Below are 20,557 nucleotides of genomic sequence, written 5' to 3'. Positions count from 1 at the left end.
CCCAGCTGATTATTAAGTATAGTATTCATAAGCAAATGAGCATACATAAAGCTCAATGTATTTTCACAAGCTGAAAACATCTGGAAAACCAGCACTTGGTGCTATTTTAAATTTTACATTATCACCAACAAAGTAAGAGGATCTGTTTACTATAAACTCACCCACACAGGATATTAACAATCTTTTCAAATTTGCCAACCTGACAGCCACTAAATAGTGCGTCTGAGATGGAGTCTCACTCTGTCGGCAAGGCTGTAGTGCAGTGGTGTGATCTCAGCTCACTGCAACCTCCGCCTCCTGGGTTCAAGCAATTCTCCTGCCTCAGCTTCCTGAGTAGCTGGGACTACAGGCACATGCCACCACGCCCCGCTAGTTTTCATATATTTAATAGAGACGGGGTTTCGCCATGTTGGCCACGCTGGTCTTAAACTCCTGATCTCAAGTGATCCACCCCCCTTGGCCCAAAATGATGTTTTATAAACTATGACTATCCCTGATACACTAGTAAAGTTATGCATCTTTTCTCTTTTTTGAAGCAGGGTATCACTCTGTCACCCAGGCTAGCAGGCAGTGACATGATCTCAGCTCACTACACTCACCACCCTCCAGGATCAGGTGATCCTCCCACCTCAGCCTCCTGAGGAGCTGAGATTACAGGTGTGCGCCACCATGCCTGGCTAGTTTTTTTTTTCTTTTGTAGAGACACCATTTCGTCATGTTGCCCAGGCTGGTCTTGAACTCCTGGGCTCAAAAGATGGGCCCACCTCGGCCTCCCAACAGTGCTGGGATTACAGTCATGAGCCACTGTGCCCAGCCTGGAGTGCAGTGGGGTCATCAAAGCTTACTGCTTGTGTTCAAGCAACCTCAGCCTCCTGAGTAGCTGGGACTACAGCCACGTTTTTTTTGTTTTGTTTTGTTTTTTTAGACAGGGTCTTGCTCTGTTGCCCAAGCTGGAGTGCAGTGACGCGATCTTGGCTTACTGCAACCTCCACCTCACCTCCCGGGTTCAAGCAATTCTCCTGTCTCAGCCTGCCTAGTAGCTGCAACTACAGGCGCATGCCACCATGCCTGGCTAATTTTTTGTATTTTTAGTAGAGACGGGGTTTCACCCTATTGGTCAGGCTGGTCTCAAACCCCTGACCTCAGGTGATCCACCCACCTCGGCCTCCCAAAGTGCTGGGATTACAGGCATTAGCCACTGTGCCCAGCCTAGTGTTGGGATTACAGGCGTGAGCCAGCGCACACACCTGGTCAGGAATTTGTTTCTGACCATATCTGTTCTCTTCCAAATACTATCAGGCCAATACTACATTTACTACCTTCTCTCAGCTGCCACAGCTTTTGCTATCTCATGGGGCCAAAACCCTCCTCGTTGTTTTGGCTATCCTTGTATAATTACTCATCCATGAATCTTGAAACCAGCATCTCAAGTTCCAGACAATCTCAGGTCTGAGTTTTAGGCACAAAATGTGTTGGGCACACACTGTGGCCTAGCTGAGTCCACTTACTCACTTGGGCCCGAAGGTCAGATATGCAGATGAACTTCTTAAGCACATTCTTAGGAAGGATGTAGGTGTAGCCAGTCTCCTTGATGTCGTCAGATGAAACATAGATGTGATTGGTCCTTAGGTGCAGGTTGGCAGCAGAGATAGCCCTAAAAACAGGCAGGGAGTGTCAGCATTGCTCAGCCCAGCACCTTAGGTAGTGCAGCCGGCCTTTCCATCCCCACCCTCTTGCCCGACAGTACCTGACCCTCCACTCAGTCTTGGATGAGAAAGTCTGGGTCTCATAGTTGCTGGTGGTGGAGGTGATGATCTCATCACCATGCTTGTTGACAGTGCGAGTCTGTGTTGCCGTCAGCTGCGACTGTTCCTTGGTCTGCTTCTCGATCTCAGCGATCTGCTGCCGCTGCTGTGACGGTGCCGAGATCTCCATACCCAGGATGATGTCTCGAATTTCTGATTGTGTCAGTGATGCCACGTTCACACTGTGGGGATAGTGTGGGTTCTATTACAAGGATCCCTTCCCCTTGGTCACTTTTGCCTCAATGGAAAGGGTGTAACTTGGTAGGACAGGGCAGCCTATACTCATGCCCCAGACAATCCGCAAGAGCTGCTTCTACAGGAAGTGTGAAACGGAGGTGCACTAACACTTCCAAGATTTGTCAGATCCAAGCAGGACGGCGGCACACTGCGTGTGCACCTTCCCACTGTTCAGCATCCGTAAACCCCACGCTTCCTTGACCAAAACAATGCTCTGGCAGGAAACAATTCTCAGAAATGGAAACCCCAGAAACCCTAGACTACTGGTTCTTAATCAGAGGTGGTATTGTCCGTCACCCTATGGATAGTTTTGGTTGCCACGATGACAGGGAGGGAGACGGGGGGAGGAAGGTGTGTCTGTGTTGGTAGCAGTCTTGGATACTTAGGGTCTCGGATGTTCAAGATTCTTACCATGTATGGACAGTAAAGAAATGCCCTGTTCGAAATGGCAACAGTGAGAAACAATGGCCAAGAGTCAGACTGAAGCCCTAAAACACGGACGCTTCCCATACTATTGGAAGACACTGCCGTATCTCTCTTCTATGAGACTCTGTAAGATAACTTCTTTCCTTGTTTTCAAGACAGGGTCTCGCTCTGTCGCCCAGGCTGGAGTGCAGTGGCATAATCATGGCTCACTGCAGCCTCAAACTCCCGGGCTCAAGCAAGCCTCCTGCCTCAGCCCCCAAGAAGCTGGGACTACAGGCGTGTACCACCACACCTGTTTTAAATTTTTTTTTGGTAGAGATGGGGTCAGTCTCTTTTGGTGATCAGGCTGGTTTCAACTCCTGCCTCGTGCAATCCTCCCACCTTGGCCTCCCAAAGCGCTGGTATTATTAGCATGAGCACTCAAGCCTGGCTAAGACAAGATAATTTCTTGAGAAACTTCTTTATTTTTTTGGAGACAGAGTCTCACTCTTGTCACCTAGGCTGGAGTGCAGTGGCGCGATCTCGGCTCACCGCAACCGTTGCCCACAACGTTCAAGCAATTCTCCTGCCTCAGCCTCCTGAGTAGCTGGGATTACAAGTGAGCACAACTGCACCCGGCTAATTTTTGTATTTTTAGTAGAGACGGGGTTTCACCATGTTGGCCAGGATGGTTTCAAACTCCTGACCTCAAATGATCTACCCACCTTGGCCTCCCAAAGTGCTGGGATTACAGGTGTGAACCACCACACCTGGCCTTCTTGAGAAACTTCTAAGCCTAAGTGCTTCCAAACCCCAGAAAACCATATATAGACCTCCTGTCTGTCTCCCCACCAGCACTGCTCACTTGTTTTTCTTGCCGTAGTCAGCCAAGATCAGATCCTTGAGCTGCACCTCGACCTTGATCCATTCTTCGTCAGTCAGAGTGGGCCAGATGTGGTGTGGTTCTGTAATAGTAGTCTTGTCTGGCTTCAGGATCACTTTTGCCCTATCATTGTTCACATGTAGGGCACGCAGAATCAGGATGAGACGGGAGAAGGCCTGGGAAAAGATTTGGAAGAGTGGGGTAGGTCAGCTGCTTGAGGCTCTCCCGCTTTAATCCTAATCTTTCATGAAACCCAAGACTTTTTTTTTTTTTTTTTTTTTTTTTTGAGACGGAGTCTCGCTCTGTCGCCCAGGCTGGAGTAGAGTGGCATGATCTTGGCTCACTGCAAGCTCCGCCTCCCGGGTTCACACCATTCTCCTGCCTCAGCCTCCCGAATAGCTGCGATTACAGGCGCCTGCCACCACACCCGGCTAATTTTTTGTATTTTTAATAGAGATGGGGTTTCACCGTGTTAGCCAGGATGGTCTCGATCTCCTGATCTCATGATCCGCTGCCTCGGCCTCCCAAAGTGCTGGGATTACAGGTGTGAGCCACTGTGCCTGGCCTTTTTTTTTTTTTGAGACAGTCTCACTCTGTCGCCCAGGCTGGAGTGCAGTGGTGCCATCTCAGCTCACTGCAACCTCTGCCTCCTGGGTTCCAGTGATTCTGGTGCCTCAGCCTCCCGAGTAGCTGGGACTACAGGTGCGTCCCACCACACTCAGCTAATTTTGTTGTATTTTTAGTAGAGATGGGGTCTCATCATGTTGGCCAGCCTGATCTTGAACTCCTGACCTCAGGTGATTCACCCACCTCAGCCTCCCAAATTGCTGGGATTACAGGGGTGAGCCACTGTGCCCGGCCCCAAGAGTTGATTTTTAACTTTAAGGTCTTAAACTCTCATGAAAGTCAACAGAGTTCTCACCCAATCTATAGGCTAAAAATGTGAAAATGGCAAAAACCTAAGACATAGGATCTTCTCCTAACCCTAAACCTACTCCTCCTCCAGCGGTCTTCTCTTCCCGAGGTTCATACCGTGTAAGATGAAATAGTCTTGAGCCAGTCATCATAGAGGTTGAAGAGAACCATCTGGGGCTCAGTGGCTTTAAGGATGAGATCCCCAAACTTTTCCACCTTGAGACATGCCTGGAAAGGGAGTTGGAGCTCCGATCCTTTGATGACAATATTGGGGAAGTCCAGTAAGTGCACCTAAGACAAGATCAAGTCCAAGATGAGAAACAGCCTAAAAGTCTCAAGGTCTCTTTTCTCCTACCCCCCCAACCCTCTTACCTCCAGTGGGTCCAGCATGCCCTTCCTGGTGACAATGATCTGCTTGGGCTGCTCCTCCACAGGCAGAGATCGGATCAGGGCGGCCACCTCCTCAGCTGTCTTCCACTTAGCCAACTTAAAAGCAAGAGAAGAAAATGGAAATTTAGTCTCTACCCTCCCAGATCAACTAGAACAGAATATCCTAGTTTTGAAATAATCCAACTATGTTTCTACTGAACATTAAATGTTAGGCACTTAGAAGGTAGAAAGAGTATCAAATGGCCTTGTCCAATGACCAGGCTGACAGCCCCTTTCAACAAGACAATACCACAAGCTGACACAAGAGTATGTGCTAAACTATATACTGTTTTACAGAGTTCAGGAACAAAAGAAATTAAGGCTACCAGGATCAGAAAAAAGCTGCACAAAAAAATGTGTCTTAAGGAGGGACTGTGTTTAAGAGCAAAGAGGGGAGTTCATTCTAGAAAGAAAAATATAAGCAAAACACAGATATGGAGATGAGCAACAGGGGTTTGGGTTACTAAGATCCTGGACTGAATGTAAGATGAAACATGCTACAAATGTAAAGGAAGAGAAACTGGCTGGACAGATACAGCCCAGCCAGATGTTGAATGTCTAGGAAGCTAAAGAAGAGTTAATTCAGCAAGAGTTCTGAGGTAGAGATTTGGTCAAAGTGGATGTTTCAAGAATATGCGTTGCTGGGCCAGACGCGGTGGCTCAAGCCTGTAATCCCAGCACTTTGGGAGGCTGAAGCGGGTGGATCATGAGGTCAGGAGATCAAGACCATCCTGGCCAACATGCTGAAACCCCGTCTCTACTAAAAATACAAAAAATTAGGCTGGGCGCGGTGGCTCACACCTGTAATCTCAGCATTTTGGGAGGCCGAGGCGGGTGGATCACGAGGTCAGGAGATCGAGACCATCCTGGCTAACATAGTGAAACCCCATCTCTACTAAAAATACAAAAAACTTATCCAGGCATAGTAGCGGGTGCCTGTAGTCCCAGCTACTCGGGAGGCTGAGGCAGGAGAATGGCGTGAACCCAGGAGGCGGAGCTTGCAGTGAGCAGAGATGGCGCCACTGCACTCCAGCCTGGGCGAGAGCGAGACTCCGTCTCAAAAAAAAAAAAAAAAAAAAAAAAAAAACAGATAAATAAATAAAAATAAAAATACAAAAAATTTAGCCGGGCGTGGTGGCGGGCACCTGTAGTCCCAGCTACTTGGGAGGCTGAGGCAGGAGAATGGCATGAACCCGGGAGGCAGAGCTTGCAATGAGCTGAGATCAGGCCACTGCACTCCAGCCTGGGCAACAGAGCAAGACTCCGTCTCAAAAAAAAAAAAAAAAAAAAAAAAAAAGAGAGAGTATGCGTTGCTGGCCAGACGCGGTGGCTCACACCTGTAATCCCAGCACTTTGGGAGGCCGAGGCGGGCAGATCACGAGGTCAGGAGATCGAGACCATCCTGGCTAACACGTTGAAACCCCGTCTCTACTAAAAAATAAAAAAAAAAATTAGCCGGGTGTGGTGGCGGGCGCCTGTAGTCCCAGCTACTCGGGAGGCTAAGGCAGGAGAATGGCGTGAACCCTGGAGGCGGAGCTTGCAGTCAACTGAGATTGCACCACTGTGCTCCGGCCTGGGCGACAGAGTGAGACTCCTGCTCAAAAAAAAAGAATATGCGTTGCCTTTGGAAAAATGATTTTTGATAGCCCTGTTCAAGGTTAGAAATTCAGGAAACAGACCAGCTGGAAGGGAACAAAGCACCTCATATACTCTTAGACCTCCCACAGAATACTTCCCAAGGAATTCAGGGGATAAGTTCAAATGAGATGTTCTCAGCCTTTCATCTAACAAACCAGTAAATATTACCAAGTCCACCCCAAGAATAAGAGGCAACATGGTTCTATGGCCTCTTCATCTTTAAACCTGCTCACCTGCCCCAAACGCTTCTGTCCCGCCCACACGGATGTGTGGATTATCTTGAGGAACAGCTGCCCTGTGCGTGGGTTGAAGATGAAGATGGCTCCATTGATGGGCTTGGTTGTCAAGTTCCCTTCAAAGGTCTAGAGAAGGACCGCATTTGTTAGCATGGCCTACACATCACCATCCTGTCTTCTTCCCAGCATGTGTACACACTTAGCCCATTAACTCTCCCACAGCCATGTACAGAGTCCCGCACCCATACACTGCTGCTAACACTCACCTTGTGAATGGTCACTCTGTAGACGTTGGTGTCATCCACAAACCAGATAATCTGGTTGGAGAAGAGCTCCCCATAGTTCTGAGAAGACAAATAAGGCTCAGTGGGCTCAGATGAATAGAGCTGTAGCCCCTTGCGGATCCGTTCACGTAACACATACAGGGCAGGGTTTGCCTTCATGATCTTGGCCATGGCCTGCTGTATGAGAGGCTTGCTGCCTGGGAACCAGTTTCCATAGGCACTGTGAGGATAAAACGGTCAAGAAAAGTTAAGACCAGGCTGACAGCCCCAGACAAGACAAACTGCCAACTCTACAGAGGAAGAAAGACTGTTGGCCAGGCTGACAACACTCTGCTCATGTGTACATACAGGCTGGAGAAGAGAATCAGTGACCCACAGGAGGAATGGGCCACTTCCTGTCACTTAGGTAAAGTAAAAAAGTATGACTACATTAAAGTATGGAGCTAATGGAAAATACATGGGTTATTTTTTATTATTATTATTTTTTTCTTTGAGATGGAGTCTAGCTCTGTCGCCCAGGCTGGAGCGCAGTGGTGCCATCTCGGTTCACTGCAAGCTCCGCCTCCCAGGTTCAAGTAATTCTCCCACCTCAGCCTTCTGAGTAGCTGGGACTACAGGCGCGGACCACCACGCCCAGCTAATTTTTTGTATTTTAGTAGAGCTAGGGTTTCACCATGTTGCCCAAACTGGTCTCAAACTCCTGAGCTCAGGCAATCTGCTCACCTCGGCCTCCCAAAGTGCTGGGATTACAGGTGTGAGCCACTGCGCCTGGCCTGAAAATACACGGTCCTGAGCCTCAACTCACCTGTGCAAGTTATAGGCCAGGTCAATGGCGATGAGTACACCTGTGGGTGAAGGGTAGATACTCATGTTGTCCGTGGTGTAGTCCAGGAACTTGGCCCGGGCATAGCGCTCAATGTCGTGGGAATCATAGTCCCCCCAGCGCAACTGGATGTCAATCCAGTATTTCTGGGTAGTGGTGCTGTCCATCACATCCCTGAGGATGAAGAGGGTTCAAGCTTCTAGGAAACCATGGGCATAACCAATGTCCCCAGAACCAGAACCACTTAAATCCCAAAACCATCCCACCCACTCCACCAACTTGTTGCAGATCAGCAAGACCTCAGGGAATCAGCAGATCTGACTAAGGGTGTTGATAGGCTCCAGGGGTAGCACTGGCTCCAAGTTTGAAACAAAGGCAGACAGGGACAATTCCTAAAGTTGTAGGGCTAGAAGAACAGGAAAACGAAAGTGTCCTGGCTGCCTAGGGCTGGGTCCTGAGGCACTTACTTGGAGTCAGCCAGCAATGAGGGCCGGGAGACATTCCACTTATAGGAGGCAAAGAGCAGGATATCTGCACAGGAAGAGTTCATCTTATATGACTTTCGGGGATGGATTGTCTCCTTTTGTACTGTCTCAATTTCCAGTGCATCGAGTTCCTGGTCAAACACCTGAAGGAAAAGATGGAGAGATTAAGACTTGTTAAGGAAACCCAATTAAAATCAGAGTTTGTACAATAAGATAATGAGGCAACAGGGGTCTCATCGTCAGAGCTTCCAGGGTGGATTTCCCATGTGCAAAAGAGCAAGCTTAGCTGACTCTGTACAGCACCCTCTCCCCGCGATTCCACCTGAGCTGACTCTGTACAGCACCTTCTCCCCTCGATTCCTGCCCACGTGAGCTGACTCTTTACAGCACCCTCTCTCCTCGATTCCAGCCCACCTGACATAAGTCCATAACAATGCTCTCATGGATCTTCTGCCACAAGTGAGCTCGGAAGATCTGGATGAGAGAGATCTTCAGCGTGGGGATCTTGCCATGCATGAAGATACCCGTCAGGTCTAGCTGCACCTGAAAGCCTACATATACCTGCCAGGAAAATGACAATGTGACATTAGAGATCAAGAGACTCGGGCGCTCATGACATAACCAAGGCAAGAAGAAGCAACTGTTTTTAGCTTCCCATCTCCAGTGTCAATCACACTCACATTGGCTCGATTGATGGTCGGGGACCACCAGAGGGTGAATCTACGATTGGGAATCTGGTTCAGTCCTGATCGCTGAGCATTAGTTAGCTTCTTCCACTTCATAGATTCCTCAAAGCCACTGGCCTTCTCCCTGGGGAGCAAGAGAAGCAGGTGAGGTGATATCCTGCCATCTTCCAGCACACTGCTGACCTTCTGGATGTGAATGTCTGGGAAACACCACAGGAAATCACAGAGGCGCACAAGAGATGAGCTCAAAGGGTTGTGATAGGTCCCTCTAAGAGGGGAGAATCCTCACCAGAAAAGCCCCTCCCAGGTAGGGAAGTAAGTGCCCTTGAAGAGTGTGTGTTCCAGAATGCCTTCCACACCACCCAGGGCCTGGATCATGTCTGTACGGTAGTTGTTCAGGTTCCAGAGCTTCCCATCATGCCGCTGGTGTGTCCACCAGAACGGATTCTGCTTCAAAACCTAGATGGCAAGGCAGGCACGGTCAAGCTTCTGGGTGCCTACTGCCCCAAGTTTCTGGGATAGCCATGGATTGTCCTGACTCAGGGAAAATCTCCTCCCCCTCTACATACCTGATACTGCTTAAAGTCAGTTCTGACACGCCAGCCCTTATCATAAGCCAGTGTGTGCCGGTCCTTCTGGAAGAGGGTATTGATTCGAGGAATGCCACGATCCCATGAATCTTCTAGGTCTTCTAAAGTCAGGCGTCTTCCAAAAAAAGAAAGATTCAAGTCAAAACGCGATCTCACATGAGGAGCTCAGCACTCCTTCCTGGCCAAAAATAATTAGGGTCAGTAGAACCAGCCTTCTCACCTCCATACAACTATGGCATGCTCTGACCCTGAACTCCACACAGTTCAAAGGCCACCACCTGCCCCTGCCCCAGGGTTGGCATGCCCTCCTAGGTGCCCACCTGTTCTGAGCAATGGCCTCTTGCCTCTTGAGTGCGTACTCAGCCCAGACCCGCTGAGAATCAATGAACTCGCTCTCCCATGGCTGTATGTAGCGGTACAAGTTGGGAATGAGCTGGTCTTCTTCATGGCTCATTCCTGAACGAAAGTGTGTGATACCTACATCTGTCTGTTTGGACCACCTGTTTGGGGGTACAACCGAGATTAGAGAAAAGATAAAGCCTAAAACTAAAGAAATACCCACTTCCTTTAGGGCCTGAGCAATAGGATTTAGAAATACGTTTAACCGGGCTGTACCTGAGGTCGGACTGGGGGATGAGCACATGGCCCATTGAGAGCATGCCGAGTCCACCCAGCTCCTTAGGGGTGTAGAACACAACCGGGGGGAACCGACTTGGCATCTTGGAGTTGAGTCCAATCTTGATACGTGTCTGGATCTTGTTCTCACACTTTACCAGTAAGTCCAAGAGCTCTTGGGTGTTCACCACAGCCTCCCGAAAGTATGTCATAAGGCCAATGAGAGCTGTATTCCACTTATTCACAATCTAAAGATAGTAGAAAAAAAAGTAAATTACAGATGAGCCAGGGGCGGGGAGGGTGGAGACTACTTGATCCAGTTAGTTTTATCCCTACTAGTCAAGAAAGATTTGAATTCAACATCATTAGTCACTAGGGAAATAGCAAAACCACAATGAGGCTGGGCACGGTGGCTCATGCCTATAATCCCAGCACTTTGGGAGGCCAAGGTGGGAGGACTGCTTGAGCCCAGGAGTTGGAGACCAGCCTGGCCAACATGGCAAAACTCTGTTTCTACTAAAAATACAAGAATTAGCCAGGTGTGGTGGCAGATGCCTGTAATCCCAGCTACTCAGGAGGCTGAGGCAGGATAATCGCTTGAACTCGGGAGGTGGAGGCTGCAGTGAGCTGAGATCTTGCCACTGTACTCCAGCCTGGCAACAGAGTGAGACTCCATCTCAGGAAAAAAAAAAAAAAAAAAAAAAAAAGAAAATGGTTCCCCTGGGCCAGGCGTGGTGGCTCACACCTGTCATCCCAGCACTTTGGGAGGCCGAGGTGGGTGGATCACCTGAGGTCAGGAGTTCAAGACCAGCCTGGCCAACATGAAACCGTCTCTACTAAAAATACAAAAATTGAACCCAGGAGGCAGAGGATGCAGTGAGCTGAGATCGCACCACTGCACTCCAGCCTGGGAGACAGAGTGAGACTCTGTCTCAAAAAAAAAAAAAAAAAAAAAAAAAAAGAAAAAGAAAAAGCACACCAGATGGAGCTATACAAACTAGTGAAGAACACCAGGAACAGTAAGTGTGTGGGTAAAATGCAAAAAATATTTTTTCTCATTTTGCAATTTCTACAAAAGATAAAGGCTGTTCAAAGCAAAAAGAGTAACAAAGTATTATAGCACTTATATTACATGTACAATTAAAATGTTATGACAAAACTACTACTAAGAGTGGGAGCGGAACTTCAAGTGTATTATTCTAAGGTTCTTGTACTATACGTGAAGTGATCCGTAGTAGACTAATGGTCACAACAGATCACAGTAAGTGAGGGATGTATACTGTAAACCTTAGAGCAAACAATTAGAAAAAAACCACGTAGCCAAATAAGTGAAAGTGGAGATAAAGTCACAAAACAACTAAATTCAGAAAGCAGGACAAGAGAAAAGCAGAAAAAATAATTTTAAAAAATAATAAGACGGTAGATTTAAACTGAGCTACACTGCCACAGTGATAGTTACATTAACCTTAATTGAGGTATTTAGACCATTTGTAAGGCAAACATTGTCAAACTGGATTTAAATAAAAAGGCCGGGCATGGTGGCTCACACCTGTAATCCTAAGCACTTTGGGAGGCTGAGGCGGGCCTTGGGGTCAGGAGTTTGAAACCAGCCTGGACAGCATGGTGAGACCCCGTCTCTACTAAAAATACAAAAATTAGCTGGGCGTGGTGGCGTGCGCCTGTAGTCTCAGTTTCTTGGGAGGCTGAGGTAGGAGAATTGCTTGAACTCGGGAGGCAGAGGTTGCACTGAGCCAAGATCATGCCACTGCACTCCAGCCTGGGCAACAAAGGGAGAGACTCCATCTCAACAAACAAAAAAAAAGATCCAACCATATGCTGTCTATAGGAAATAAACTTTAGTTACAAAGACACAGATTAACAGTAAAAAGATGGAAAAATACACCCATGCAAACACAAAACAAACCTGGAGTGGCACTACTGATGTAAGACAAAGACTTCAGACCATGGAATGCTATCAGGAATACAGAGGGATATTTGATACGATAAAGTAGTCAACTTGTTCAGAAGACCTAATGATCCTAAATACATTATGTAACTAGTAACAGAATTTCAAAAATGATGGACCTGAAAGACAATAAACTCACAGCTATAGCTGGAGCTTTCTCTCAAGCAAGACAGGGTCTTGCTCTGTTGCCCAGGCTGGAGGGCAATGGCACCATCTCTCTCCACTCATTGCAGCCTCCACCTCCCAGGCTCAAGAAACTCTCCCACCTCAGCCTTCCAAGTAGCTGGGACTACAGGCATGTACCACCACATCCAGCTAATTTTTGTATTTTTTTGTAGAAATGGGGTTTCGCTACGTTGCCCAGGCTGGTCTCAAACTCTTGTGCTCAAGCAATCCACTAGCCTCAGCCTCCCAAACTGCTGGGATTACTGGAGAGTTCTAATACTCCTCAGTAATCGATAGAAGTATACAAAAAATATCACTAAGGATATAGAAGACTTGAGCAATGTAACCAATTGACTGGCCCTGATGTTTGTAAAACACTCAACCTAACAACAGCAGAATACAGATTAACAGATATTTTCCAGCACACATGGGACGGGCACCAAGATAGACTGTATGCTAGGACATCAAAAAGTCAGCCTTGGCCGGGCGCGGTGGCTCACGCCTGTAATCCCAGCACTTTGGGAGGCCGAGGCGGGCAGATCACAAGGTCAGGAGATTGAGACCATCCTGGCTAACACGGTGAAACCCCGTCTCTACTAAAAATACAAAAAAATTAGCCAGGCGAGGTGGCAGGCGCCTGTAGTCCCAGCTACGCGGGAGGCTGAGGCAGGAGAATGGCGTGAACCCCGGGGGGCGGAACCTGCAGTGAGCCGAGATCGCGCCACTGCACTCCAGCCTGGGTGAAAGAGCGAGACTCCGTCTCAAAAAAAAAAAAAAAAAGTCAGCCTCAGCCAGGTGCAGTAGCTCATGCCCGTAATCCCAACTCTTTGGAAGGCTGAGGCAGGAGGATCACCTGCACCCAGGAGTTTGAGTCCAACCTAGGCAAGAGTGAGACCCCACCTCTAAATTAATTATTTTAAAAAAAATCTTGATACATTTTTTAAAACTAAGATCACATAGAACATCTTTCCTAATCATAATGGAATCAAAGTAGAAACTAATAAGGGAAACCCCCAAATATGTAAACAGCATAGTTTGAAACAACCTAAGGTGGAATATGAACTCATAAGGGAAATTAGAATATACTTTTAACTAAATAAAAATGAAAACACAACATATTAAAATGTGAGGAATGGGGCCGGGCACGATGGCTCATATCTGTAATCCCAGCACTTTGGGAAGCCAAGGCGGGTAAATCACGAGGTCAGGAGTTCAAGACCAGCCTGGCCAACATGGTGAAACCCTGTCTCTACTAAAAATACAAAAAAAAATTAGCTGGGTGTGGTGGCAGACACCTGTAATCCCAGCTACTTGGGAGGCTGAGGCAGGAGAATCGCTTGAACAGGGTAGGTGGAGGTTGCAGTGAGCCAAGATCCTGCCACTGCACTCTAGCCAGGGTGACAATGTGAGACTCCACCTCAAAAAAAAAAAAAAAAAAGGGGAGGAATGCAGCTAAAGCAATGCTGACAGGAAAATTTACAGAAGTGAATAATTCTATTAGAAAAAGAGAAAGGTTGGCCAGGCATGGTGGCTCACACCTGTAATCCCAGCACTCTGGGAGGCTGAGGCGGGTGGATCACGAGGTCAGGAGATCGAGACCATCTCGGCTAACACGGTGAAACCCCGTTTCTACTACAAATACAAAATTTAGCTGGGCGTGGTGGCGGGTGCCTGTACTCCCAGCTACTCAGGAGGCTGAGGCAGGAGAATGACATGAACCCAGGAGGCAGAGGTTGCAGTGAGCCGAGATCGCGCCACTGTACTCCAGCCTGGGCGACAGAGCAAGACTCTGTCTCAAAAAAAAAAAAAAAAAAAAAAAGAGAAAGGTCAGCCGGGCACGGTGGCTCATGCCTGTAATCCCAGCACTTTGGGAGGCCGAGGCAGGTGGATCACGAGGTCAAGAGTTCAAGATCAGCCTGGCCAAGATGGTGAAACCCTGTCTCTACTAAAAATACAAAAAAAAATTAGTCGGGTGCAGTGGCAGGCACCTGTAATCCTAGCTACTCAGGAGGCTGAGGCAGGAGAATCGCTTGAACTCAGAGGGCGGAGGTTGCAGTGCGCCGAGATTGCGCCACTGCACTCCAGCCTGGGCGAGAGAGTGAGACTCCATCTCAAAAAAAAAAAAAAAAAAGAAAAAGAAAAAGAAAAAGGTCTAGGCCGGCACGGCGGCTCACACCTGTAATCCCAACACTTTGGGAGGCCAAGGTGAACGGATCAGGAGGTGATCAGGAGATCGAGACCATCCTGGCAAACACGGTGAAACCGTGTCTCTAGTAAAAATACAAAAAAAAAAAAAATTAGCCGGGTGTGGTGGCGGGCACCTGTAGTCCCAGCTACTCGGGAGCTGAGGCAGAAGAATGGCATGAACCCGGGAGATGGAGCTTGCAGTGAGCAGAGATCGCGCCACTGTACTTCAACCTGAGTGACAGGGCGAGACTCCGTCTCAAAAAAAAAAAAAAAAAAAAAAAAAAAAAAAAAAAAAAAAAGAGAAAGGTCTAAAATTGATAATCTAACCTTTTACCTTAACAAACTAGCAAAGGGATGGCTATGATAAGAGAAGAAATCAATGCAACAAGGCCAGGTGTGGTGGCTCACACCTACAGTCCCAGCACTTTGGGAGCCCAGGGGGTGGATTACCTGAGCTCAGGAATTCAAGACCAGCCTGGGCAACATGGCGAAACTGTCTGTATCCAAACTACAAAGAAAAATCAGCCAGGCATGGTGGCATGTGCCTGTGGTCCCAGCTACTTGGGAGGCTAAGGTGGCAGGGTCTCCTGAGCCTGGGAGGCAGAGGTTACAGTGAGCTGAGATTTCGACACTGCACACCAACCTGGGTCACAGAGACCCCATCTCAAAAAGAAAAAAAAAATCAACGCAACAAAAAAGAGAAAAACCATAAAAATTAATGAAACCAAAGCTGTTTCTTTGAAAAGCTCAATAAGACAAGATAGCAAACCACAAAATACCAAATGATATAGTCAAGACTTTAAGGCAAAAAATGTCTTCTGAACAATGATTGAGGTGAAAGAGTGCGTTGGCTGGAGTTACGATAGTAACCTGCCTTGAGCAAATAGTATTCAGACGAGCAAGGAGAAAAGACTGCAGGTGAGATAACAGCTCAAACCCTACTATGAAAGCTAGACTGAGCATCTCGCATGTCCACAGGATGGGACAACCAGGCAGATCTACAGAAAGGAGGGGGGCTGGGTGTGGTGGCTTATGCCTGTAATCATAGCACTTTGCGAGGCCGAGGCAGGCGGATCATGGGGTCAGGAGTACAAAAATTAGCCGGGCATGGTGTCAGGCACCTGTAATCCCAGCTACTGAGGAGGCTGAGGCAGGAGAATTACTTAAACCCGGGAGGCGGAGGTTGCAGTGAGCTGAAATTGTGCCACTGCACTCCAGCCTGGGCAACAGAGCTAGACTCCGTCTCAAAAAAAAAAAAAAAAAAAAAAAACGAGAGCCAGGGGCCACGATGAGCTAGATATTGGGGTAAAGGCAAGTGGACAATTCCCATTAGGTTTAGTAAATTCTCTGACTGCACTTGGAATGGCTGATGTGTGTAACGGAACACAGTATTTCTGTCGTAGTTAACAGTGCTCTATCCCTGAAGGGGAGGAAGCATAAATTCCTGAGGAGCCCAGTGTTCCTTTACTAAATAGCAGAAATTCCTGGGAGATAAGGGGAGGCAGGAAGGAAAATAATATTTACTCAGGTCTACATGTACTAGGTAACATGGTTAAGAAATTTAAATATATTATACCTCTTATGTCTTCATAAAAAAACAAGTTATAGAACTTGCCCATGACACAGCTTTTTTTTGTTTTTTTTTTGAGATGGAGTCTCACTTTGTCACCCAGGCTGGAGTGCAGTGGCGCAATCTCAGCTCACTGCAACCTCCACCTCCGGGGCTCAAGTGATTCTCCTGCTTCAGCCTCCAGAGTAGCTGGGACTACAGACATGCACCACCACGCCTGGTTAATTTTTGTATTTTTAGTAGAGATGGGATTTCACCATATTGGCCAGGCTGGTCTTGAACTCCTGACCTCGTGATCCACCTACCTCGGCCTCCCAAAGTGCTGTGATTACAGGCATGAGCCACCGCACCCGGCCTATTTATTTATTTTTAAATATAAACAGGATCTTGCTATGTTGCCTAAGTTGGTCTCGAATTCCTGGGCTCAAGTAGTCCTCCCACCTCGGCTTCCAAAAGTGCTGGGATTGCAGGCATAAGCCACCGTGCCCAGCTTTATCAAGCAATTTATCAAGTAATATGGCTTACTAAATACCCCGTTTCATTTAATTCTCACAAAAGCCATCTGAGCTAGATCATATCAGTATCCCTATTTTACAGATGAGGGAATTGAGGCCCAGCATGGGCAATTTTCCCAAGATCCCAACTAGTAATATGACAAAGGTATGATGTGAACCCCATCTGACTCCAGAGCCTGTGCTTCTAACCAGTAGAGTCAACTGCATCCTAACCCTCTCAGACACTCCTCCACTCCTCAGCCTCTAACTTCTTATATCCAGTTCCCTGATGCCTACAATTCTTTCCCAGGCCAATGGCCTCTTCTGCTCTCTCTTCTCTCCCCTCTTCCAGGATCTCAATGGGGTCCAGCATTCTTTTTTTTTTTTTGAGACAGAATCTCGCTCTGTCACCCAGGCTGGAATGCAGTGTTGCAATCTCGGTTCACTGCAAGCTCTGCCTCCCAGGTTCCTGCCATTCTCCAGCCTCAGCCTCCCGAGTAGCTGGGACCACAGGCGTCCGCCACCACGCCTGGCTAATTTTTTGTATTTTTAGTAGAGATGGGGTTTCACCGTGTTAGCCAGGATGGTCTCGATCTCCTGAACTCGTGATCCACCCGCCTCGGCCTCCCAAAGTGCTGGGATTACAGGTATGAACCACCGCGCCCGGCTGGGTCCAGCACTCTTGATTCCCTTGCATCCAATCCCTTACCACTCCACAACTGTCTTCTAACAGAGCTCAATTCCTTAATCACCAGTGTAATCTATCCACCTTCTCCATCCCTGTCACTGAGTAGCTGGGTGATTCTGGGAAAAATAAATGCTCAGAGTTGTCTTCCCAAAACCCACCTGAGCTCTCAACACACCTTCCAATCCCTCTCACTTTCTTCAGCAATCATCATCATACCCTAATACCATCAAATTCACTACATACAACTCTTTCCCCTAACTCCAGCCCAAGCAAAGCTGAAAATCTCAAAATCCTGTTATAGCTTCCCACTAACCTCATCTATATCCACATCTTTCCAGACCTCTTTCCTGTTAGGGTCAAAGGATTTTTCCTCTGCTTGCTCTTTATTCTATCCCTAGTGAGACCCTCTGCACCTCTGCTCATCAATTACCTACTTTTCTTTTCTTTGAGATGGAGTCTTGCTCTGTCACCGAGGCTGGAGTGAAGTGGCACGATCTCGGCTCACTGCAACCTCCACCTCCCGGGTTCAAGCAATTCTCCTGCCTCAGCCTCCCGAGTAGCTGAGATTACAGACACCCGCCACCGCGCCTGGCTAATTTTTTTATTTTTAGTAGAGACGGGCTTTCACCATGTTGGCCAGGCTGGTCTCGAACTCCTGACTTGGTGATTTGCCCACCTTGGCATCCCAAAGTGCTGGGATTACAGGCGTGAGCCACTGCGTCCGGCCAATTCCACACTTTTCTATTGTACACTGAACTGCTACTGGGCTCCTTAATTAAAATATACTCGAGTCACTGTCATTCAAAAACACCTGCACTGACTTACAGCTCCCTCTAGGTGGCATCTGATGTCCTTCCTTCTCTTCAACTGGCAAACAGATTGTCCTTCCTGTCTCCACTCACTTACTTCCCATGAAGCCTCACTCACTGCCATCTGGCTTCCACCCCTACTATTTCTGTAACAGCTCCTGCTAAGGTCACCAATGACGTCCTAACTGCCAAATCCAATGGATACTTTTCAGTCCTTATCTAACCGAAATGCTCTTAGGCAACTGACACCGCTAAGCATCCACCCCAATTCTGGACACGTGTTCCTGAAAGCCTTGGTTCCAAGACCCAGCACTCTCCCACAGGTTCTGGCCACACTTAATCTTGGTATTCCCCACAGTTCCAAATTCGTCCCTCTCCTCTTCTCACTCTACATTGTCCCTGGGTGATGTCACTCATTCTTGAGCTCTTGACCTTTTGTGGACAGGCTCCTAAATCTACATCTTTAATCCAGACCTGTTCTCCATGCTTCTTCAGATTGGCACTCACCTAAGAACCTCTAAGTTATCCCTGACTGCTCTTACCTTTCTAGTTTCATTTCTCTTCCTTGAATGTCACACTCATACTTTTTAAATCGAATCTAACAGATCATCAATTACAGAGGCACCACTAAGGGAGCAGAAGGAATCGGGAATCTACGCATGTGTATATATGTACTTAAATATGTATCTTGGAACTGAAGAAATATGGTATAAATAAATACCTGGGGAAATCTCCACCTGAATGTTCTCAGGAATTTCAAACTTTATATATCCTAAACTAGATTTCTTTATCTTCCGTCCTAAACCTGCTCTTGTTCATGTAGTCTTCCAGTTGGTGGCACTAACATCCACCTAGTCACCCACGCCAAAATCTGCACATCTTTTTTTTTTTTTTGAGACGGAGTCTCGCTCTGTTGCCCAAGGCTGGAGTGCAGTGACGTGATCTCGGCTCACTGCAAGCTCCACCCCCTGGGTCCACGCCATTCTCCTGCCTCAGCCTCCCGGGTAGCTGGGAATATAGGCGCCCGCCACTACGCCCAGCTAATTTTTTGTATATTTAGTAGAGACGGGGTTTCACCATGTTAGCCAGGATGGTCTCGATCTCCTGACCTTGTGATCCACCCGCCTTGGCCTCCCAAAGTGCTGGGATTACAGGCGTGAGCCACCGCACCCGGCCTGCACATCATTTTTGACTTTTCTTTGAGCATCCCAGGACCACAAAGTTCTGCTGATTTTATCGGCTAACTTCTTATCAAATCTGTTCCCCTCTTCCTACCTCTACTTTCAGTGCTCTCATCATTTTTACTGATTTATGTATTTTTTTGGAGACAGAGTCTCACCCTGCTGCCAGACTGGAGTGCATTGGTGGAATCTCGGCTCACTGCAACCTCTGCCTCCTGGGTTCAAGCGATTCTCCTGCCTCAGCCACCTGTGTAGCTGGGATTACAGGTGTGCGCCACCACGCCCGACTAATTTTCATATTTTAAGTAGAGATGGGGTTTCCCCATGTTGGTCAGGCTGGTCTCAAACTCCTGACCTCAGGTGATCCACCTGCCTGGGCCTCCCAACGTGCTGAGATTACAGGCGTGAGCCCCCACACCCGGCCTGCTCTCATCGTTTTTATCTGGACTTCTTCAGTGGTCCCCAAACCTGGTCTCCCGACCTATCCTTTCAGGTACATCCTTCTCACAGCTGCAAGAGTGAATCATCTAACACAGAAATTTGACAAAGTCTACATCTGTAGTGTGGGAAGTTAAAAAAAAAAAAAAAAAAAAAAAAAAGAAGAAAAACAAATCTAACAAAGTCACTCTGTGCTTAAGACCCTTACATAATTCTTCCTAAGGTGTGTGATGCCCTCCATGTCCATGATATGGCTCTCCACTATTTATCCAGCCTCATCTCTTAACATTCCCAATTCCATAATTTACTCCAGCAAACCTTGAACTTTCCATGGTCCCATGTACACCAAGCTAGTTACATCGCCACACTTCTGCCTAAAGGAATGCTCTCCCTCACCTGCCTCATCACATGCTACTTCTTTCAGGAATCCTTTCCTCTTCCACTTCCAGACTGGGCTAGAGCAATCACTAACTCTAGTGCTCTCAGATTCCCAGATACAGGTTAATCTAAAACCCAAAATGCTCAAAAAGCTGAAACTTGGCCGGGCGCGGTGGCTCACACTTGTAATCCCAGCACTTTGGGAGGCCGAGGCGGGCGGATCACGAGGTCAGGAGATCGAGACCACGGTGAAACCCCGTCTCTACTAAAAATACAAAAAATTAGCCGGGCGTAGTGGCAGGCGCCTGTAGTCCCAGCTACTTGGAGAGGCTGAGGCAGGAGAATGGCGTGAACCCGGGAGGTGGAGCTTGCAGTGAGCCGAGATTGCGCCACTGCACTCCAGCCTGGGCAACAGAGTGAGACTCCGTCTCAAAAAAAAAAAAAAAAAGCTGAAACTTTCTTGAGTCCCAACGTTCTGAGCACCAACATGATGCTCAAAGGAAATGCTCATTGGGGCATTTCAAATTTTGGATTGGGTATCCTGAACCTATAAGTATAATGAAAATATTTCAAGGCAGGGCACGGTGGCTCACACCTATAATCCAGCACTATGAGAGGCTAAGGCAGGAGGACTGCTTGAACCCAGAGAG

The 20,557-nt window shown here is 47.7% G+C and overlaps 1 protein-coding gene across 1 annotated transcript in view; it reads right to left on the bottom strand.

Moving 5' to 3' along the window:
* The window catches only part of PRPF8 (pre-mRNA processing factor 8), a 35,869-nt gene that overhangs the window by 1,407 nt on the left and 13,905 nt on the right, over window positions 1-20,557 (bottom strand). Inside the window, exons 25-39 of the mRNA XM_055256343.2 lie at window positions 10,032-10,279; window positions 9,737-9,916; window positions 9,396-9,531; window positions 9,116-9,285; window positions 8,821-8,950; window positions 8,555-8,701; window positions 8,123-8,283; window positions 7,638-7,829; window positions 6,815-7,052; window positions 6,546-6,674; window positions 4,618-4,731; window positions 4,363-4,536; window positions 3,313-3,506; window positions 1,748-1,987; window positions 1,513-1,654 (exon numbers count right to left, since the gene is read on the bottom strand). Coding sequence (XP_055112318.1) covers window positions 1,513-1,654; window positions 1,748-1,987; window positions 3,313-3,506; window positions 4,363-4,536; window positions 4,618-4,731; window positions 6,546-6,674; window positions 6,815-7,052; window positions 7,638-7,829; window positions 8,123-8,283; window positions 8,555-8,701; window positions 8,821-8,950; window positions 9,116-9,285; window positions 9,396-9,531; window positions 9,737-9,916; window positions 10,032-10,279 — 2,595 coding nt within the window. The remainder of the gene's footprint in view (window positions 1-1,512; window positions 1,655-1,747; window positions 1,988-3,312; window positions 3,507-4,362; window positions 4,537-4,617; window positions 4,732-6,545; window positions 6,675-6,814; window positions 7,053-7,637; window positions 7,830-8,122; window positions 8,284-8,554; window positions 8,702-8,820; window positions 8,951-9,115; window positions 9,286-9,395; window positions 9,532-9,736; window positions 9,917-10,031; window positions 10,280-20,557) is intronic.

The sequence above is a fragment of the Symphalangus syndactylus genome, chromosome 20, assembly GCF_028878055.3.
Source record: "Symphalangus syndactylus isolate Jambi chromosome 20, NHGRI_mSymSyn1-v2.1_pri, whole genome shotgun sequence".
Classification (NCBI taxonomy): Eukaryota; Metazoa; Chordata; class Mammalia; order Primates; family Hylobatidae; genus Symphalangus; species Symphalangus syndactylus.
This window is presented reverse-complemented; position numbering and strand designations above follow the sequence as displayed.